General features: G+C 58.8%; 1 protein-coding gene across 1 annotated transcript in view; it reads left to right on the top strand.

The window, feature by feature from the left end:
• Nucleotides 1-3,065: 3,065 nt before the first annotated feature.
• Nucleotides 3,066-6,000, top strand: part of AR (androgen receptor) — a 37,357-nt gene continuing 34,422 nt past the window's right edge. The window contains exon 1 of the mRNA XM_048319137.1: nucleotides 3,066-4,182. Coding sequence (XP_048175094.1) covers nucleotides 3,272-4,182 — 911 coding nt within the window. The 5' untranslated portion in view covers nucleotides 3,066-3,271. The remainder of the gene's footprint in view (nucleotides 4,183-6,000) is intronic.

Raw genomic sequence — 6,000 nt, 5'->3', positions numbered from 1 at the left:
TTGCTCTTGGGTCTAGAGGGAAATTTTTTAATGGAATGGCCCCTATCTCTCTGACAAATGGTGTTTGCTGAGCAGTCACATAGGACATTCTGAGCCAAAGGATTTTATTAGAAAAAGTTTTTTCTTGGTGTCCATGTTTTTGACAGCACTTCGTAAATAATTGTCTTGGTACTGATCCAGCAAAGCACTTAAGGGAATCCTTAACCTTAAGCACAGGAGTATTTCCTAGATTTCAGTGGGACTATTTATACACTTCAAGACGAAGATGTGTTGATGTGTTTTGCTGGATTAGGTTTCCTCAGCATCTCCCCCTGCCCAAACTGGAGCTCACTCTGCTTCCGATGAGGCCAGGCAAAGTGTCTGTTCTATGACTCACAGTTGAGTCCATCATCCTCATTTTTTTACTTCCTCGTGCATTTAAATTGGCTTTGAACTGAAAGACCAAACTGTTGGTGACACACACAGCTCAGACCTCAGCCTATGGAGAAGGTCTTATCAATACCTGTATGGGATGTTAAATTCACACTTTAATAACCATTAACAGATACAAACTACCTGAATACGTGTTGCTGGGAGAATGGGAAAGTATAACTGAAATTCATATCAAATTCAAGTTGAGAAAAGGACATCTCTAGAACTCTCCGTGATGACTTCGGCAACCAAGTATAAAGATTAAAATACATAGAGCCTTTAAGCAGAGCATGTGCTGTCGTGCACGTATACAGCCAGAAAATCCACTAACATTCCATCAGTTTTAAATGAGACATGAGGACCAAGTAAAAAAACTCTTGCAAGATGCCTGTTCAAGAAATAAATTAAAAATATCTACCACAGATCATAAGTCAGAACTGAAGTGTTGGCTCTGCAGGCTGAAGTACACAAACCATTTTGCAGTCTCACTTTCTGCACCTCTGCAGTGATCGACATTCCAAAAACCCCACAGCAACATTCAGACTAGGGGAAAATCTGGGGCCCTGTAGATGCTGCAGCGTTGGGGTTCCTCCCGCCTGCCATGTGGTCCTGGGAGAGGGGCCCTGGGGTAGAGGCAGGGCCTATGGGGTTTCCCTGTTCCCTGGTCAACCTCGTTCCCCACTGGTTGTTTGTGTTCCCCTGCCTGGAAGGACCCTCTGGTCCCGTGATTGTTCAGTTCTTGGGCAGGTCGCCGGCCAGGCGGCTGGAAAAACAAACATCTCTGAAAATATCTACCAGAATCAGTCCATTTCCACGGGCTTCATTGTCTGATATACGTGTTGCAAGAATCCCCACTGCAACACTGCAGAGAGAGAAAGGGCAAGGGAACACAAACAGGACCAAAGCCAAAGCTCCAGAGATAGGAGCTGAGGCTCAAACAGGTCCCATCCCAGACAGAAAAGGTGGTTTGAAAGTCAAAAGTCTGAATTGTGCCAAGGTCTTTGCAGGCTGTGGTGTTTCAGGGTGTACTGGCTTAGGATGTTTCCTCCCTGTGGGAATGGTGGGATCAAACAAAGCTCTGGTCAGAACCCATGTCTTGTTTGAGGTGCAGAGGCCCTTGTTCCCGCAGCGATACCATCCTGCAGCTCTAGCCCTCAGCCCTTCTCAATACAGTTCTTGAGGCTGATTGTGAGAATCATCCTCTAGATGTTTTCCAGCGTCTGTATATTTCACTCCAGAGGCCTGTCAACTCTGAGAGGCTGGAACAACAAAGATGCTGGAACCCAAATCCACTTGGCAGAACATATCTTATTGCGTCTCCCTTGGTTTTTACCATCTCAGGTGTTAGCTGAGCTGCCTTCAGTGCTTTAGGGGCTGTGGGACTTGGCATTAGAGCCCATCTTGGTGTTTCACCCACATGCAAGGGTTGAGGAAGTTTCTCCACAAATGCTCACTGGTGGCCAGGGAGAGCTGGGCAGAGTCCTCAGCCCGCCACGGCCTGGGGGGTGGCAGCCCCTGCCAGCATCTGTCCTTTGCTGCAGCAGCCAGCAGCAGTGACCCCGTCCCTGCCCGTGCACCAACCCTCCTCCCCCTCCTCCAGCTGCTCTGATCACGCAGGCAGGATGGAGGAGGACATTGCCAAATTTTGCTTGGCTGGACTTCGGTTTTTATTTTTATCTTCTACAGCTTGTAAAAAGGCTTTTAAAAGATGGGATATGTCTCTCTGTTTTCCCCATGGGCTCCGCTTATTTATGGCTTTTTTCCCTTTGTCTTCAAAGGGGCTCCAAGTAACGGGCTTGTTTAAGCTCCCTCGAATGAAAATTATTCCATTCCTAGGTTGCTTGGGGATGGTGCCTCCCAGAAGTTGCTTTAGGATTGTTATCGCAGGACCAGCAAGGGGAGCTCAAGCTTTGTGTACGGTAGGTCCTGCACTAATTTCTCTGCTAGCGAGGTATTTTTCATCCCGGTGCGTGACCCGCGCGGGGATGCCCGCGGGATGGTTCGTGCTTTGGCGGGCGGGGGCTGTGGCACGACGCGGGGCAGTGGGAGGTGGAAGAGGGCGGTCGGTCTTCAGGAAAAAAGCGAACGAAGAGGTGCGGGGGTCGGCTCGAGCCCGGCCGGGGGTGGGGAGCTGCTGAGCGCCGACACGCCAACGCGAAAAGGAGCATTTTTCTGACCAAGTCCGCCCGGCTGCGCCAGCTGTCAGCGGGGGGGAGAGCGGGGGAGCAGCCGAGCCGGCCCGGGGCGGGTGGTCCGCACGGACCCGCTCCATCAGCAGCAGCTGGGAACCGGGACAGCCGCCGCCGCGCCCCCATCCCCGCCCCGTCCTGCCCAGCCGGGGCGCGGGGTCCGGGTCGGACGCTCGCCCGGGGGCCGCGGTGACACGCGATGTCCCCAGCGGGCCGGGCCGGGCAGCCTCATCCCTCTCCGATCCGCCCTCTGAGGCGCCAAGCCCGGACACCGCGGCGGGGCTGCGGCTTCGCGTCCGCGCTGCTCCAGGGCCGCCGGTGGGGCCGCGCCGAGCCCGGGGCCAGGCGGGCGCCGCTGCCGCCTCGGCCGTCACAGGGTTAATCTCGGCGGAGCCGCGGCGCGGGGCGGTCTCCCCGCCGCGCCTCCCTCCCCGCGGCCTCCCCCGCCCGCCCCTCGCTCTGCCGCCGCACCTGCCCGCAGCCCGGCCGACAACTTTCCCTGCCTGTTGCGCGCACCGAGCTTCGTGCCCGGCGGCCACTGCCATGGGCACCGCGGGGCAGCGCCACGCGTAGGCGGCCCGCGGGGGTCGGCCCGGGAGCGCTGCCAGGGCTCTCCGCCCTCGCCTCGCTCCGCCGCCGCTGCAGCGATCGCTGCCCCGCGCTCGGCGAGCATGGAGGTGCAGCTGGGGGTCGGTCGCGTCTACCCGCGACCGCCGGGCAGGACCTTCCGCGGGGCTTTTCGGAGCTTCTTCCAGAGCGTCTGCGACGCTTTCCAGCCGCGGGAGGAACCGGGCGCCGGGCAGCCGCCGCCAAGCGCGCCCTGCCCGCCGACTCCCCCCCGGCCGCCGCCGGACTCCCCCGCCTGCCTGCCATCCCCGCCCGGCTGCCTGCCGCCCCCTGAGCCCCGTGCCCCCGCTAAGGCGCTGCCGGCCGCCGGCCCCGCCATGGGCTCGTCTTTTCCCTGCGCCGGAGAGCTGAGGGAACTGCTGGGCGAGGCGGGCGCGATGCCGCCGCTGCTGCCGCCGCCCGAGACCGAGCCCGCGGACAAGGAAGACCCGCTGGGCGACAGTGCCCGGCAGCTGTGCCGCGCCGTGTCCGCCTCCATGGGGCTGGCGCTGGAGGCGCTGGAGATGCCGGCCGAGCCGCTGCCCCGCGAGGACTGCATGTTCGCCGTGCCCGCCGGGCCGCCCCGCGCCCCGCGCCCGCCCGTCCGCGACCCCTCGCCCGCCTTCGAGGCCGCTCTGGCCGCCGAGCCGCCCGCCGGGCCGGGGCTGCCCCGCGGCTTCGGCCGCGTCAAGCTGGAGAGCGCGGCGGGGCCGGCGGCGGGCGGCGGCTGGGGTGGCCCGTGCCGCTTCGGGGCCGAGCTGGTCCCACCGGGCCCCGCGCCCCCTTGGCCCACCTTCTTCGCCGAGGAGGGGCAGCTCTACGGGCCGTGCCCCGAGCCGCCCGCCGGGCCGGCCGACTGCCCTGCCGATGCTTGGTACCCACCGGGCCGGGCGCCTTTCGCCGCCTCCGCCGCCGGCATCAAGAGCGAGCTGGAGCCCTGGGTCGAGGGCTACGCCGGCGCTTACGGCGATCTCCGGTGAGTACCCGCGTCCCGCAGCCCACCGGCATGCGCACGTTGCACTGTGCTTCCCGCCGGCATCCTGCATCCCACCTCCCTCCAGCACCGGCATCCTGTGCCCGCACCCCTCATGCCACCTTCTGCACCTCGCAGCCCACCGGCACTCCGCGCTCCCCCAGCCGCCCCGCCGCCTGCCGCAGCTGCCCCGCGCTCACCACGGGCCCAACCCCGCTATGTCCTGGCTGTTCCCGCCTTGGTGTACCTCTCCGCTGCAGAACCTTCCCTTTTGCCGGGATGCTGACATTTGGGACTGACGAGGCGAGATCGTGCCAGGAATACCGCGGTGCACGCCCGGTGTCCCCGCCGTCCCGTGAGGTCGTTGTGTTTATGTCGTTTCCTCACGCATCTGTTATCCCGCTTTCCCGGCCGCTGGGAGCGGGCGAGATCGGGACGCTGTGCCGCGAAGCACGGACGGATCGTGACATCGAGTTAAAATCCTCCTGGCAACTTGTCCCGCCGAGAACTGCCTGCCGGGAATGCACTGTGCAGAGCAGGGAACCCCGAATGTAGTGGAAGAGAAACATCACCTGTGCTTCAGGGCTATTTTAAGTACAGGTAGAAAATGCGTTTTAAAGTAGAGCTAGAACAGGTTTTGGGAATGCACCAGGGGAGGGGAGATTCGTTTGAGAAGTAGGATTCAATCAAAAATAATTTTGATTAACCTCAAAGAAGATGAGCCATCTCTGTAAAATAGCTGTACAGCATCTAAACCAATGGGCACCTGCATGCTCACCTGTCACAGAAAAACGTGGCCAAGCTGATGGAAATGGGAGGGAGAATGGGCTGTCCAAGGGATTTTCTGCTGGCTCAGAAGCAGCCCCATCCAAGAGTATGTGAGACCTTAGCTGGGGTTTGCATCGTGGGAGTCCTGCATCCACACACTCACTCTGTGATGCTTGGGATGCTGGGAGCAAAGGCTGAAATGAACAATTAGATTTTACCTCTAAATTAGCACTGGGTGAGTGTACTGCCTCTGGGCTTGTTTGTGTTTTAAATGCTTACAGCTTCATTTGGGTATTGGGGCAAATTCCACCCACACAGTGATTTACTGGGGGATTGTACAGAGATGTCAAGGGCTTGGCAAAAGAAAAAAGAATAAAGGTAGTGACAGGTCAGAAAGAGTGCAGCTGTGAGCATCATCCAGCTGTGAGCTTTGTACGTGGCAAAGCTCCGAATGTGCCTCTGGAGTCTGGGTAAATCTCTGCTGGAATCAGTGCAGAGGGGGCAGGGAGGAATCGAGTTGGAAAAGTTCAGCGTTCAGATGCTGGTGATGGTGGTGCAGGTTTATTCCGTGTGGCTGTTCTGCCTGCAGAGCCTGTGCAGTGGGATCCTGCACAGACAGGGAATGTTGCACTGAGGAGAGCAGGTGCGGACTCCCATGGAGGTCTGCAGGCAGTCTTGGGGGCTGGACTAGGCAGCAGCAGGTACATTTTGCCCGGGTCTTGCCTTAGAGATAAACGACATTTCCCTCATTCCTGGTGGGAAGTGCTGTATAGTCCTCTTCCTTGCAGCTCCGTTTGATGTGCTGTGCCTGTTTCCCCTGGCAGACTTCTGTGGGATCAGCAGGGTCGGAGCTGGCACAGCAACCTTTACACCACCAGTATCTTGTCCTTTGAGCTCCAAGGCTTGTACAGCGCTACCCTGCTGCTGCAGAGGTGTAATGGGCTGGCATCGTGTCTCTGTGTTCAGATGTAATTTTCAAACACCGTAAGGAAAGCGGAACACTTGTCATGGTCTGGCTCAACCATATGTGTTAATCGCTGCCAGGTTTACATT

This window comes from Corvus hawaiiensis, chromosome 14 (assembly GCF_020740725.1).
Source record: "Corvus hawaiiensis isolate bCorHaw1 chromosome 14, bCorHaw1.pri.cur, whole genome shotgun sequence".
NCBI lineage: Eukaryota > Metazoa > Chordata > Aves > Passeriformes > Corvidae > Corvus > Corvus hawaiiensis.
This window is presented reverse-complemented; position numbering and strand designations above follow the sequence as displayed.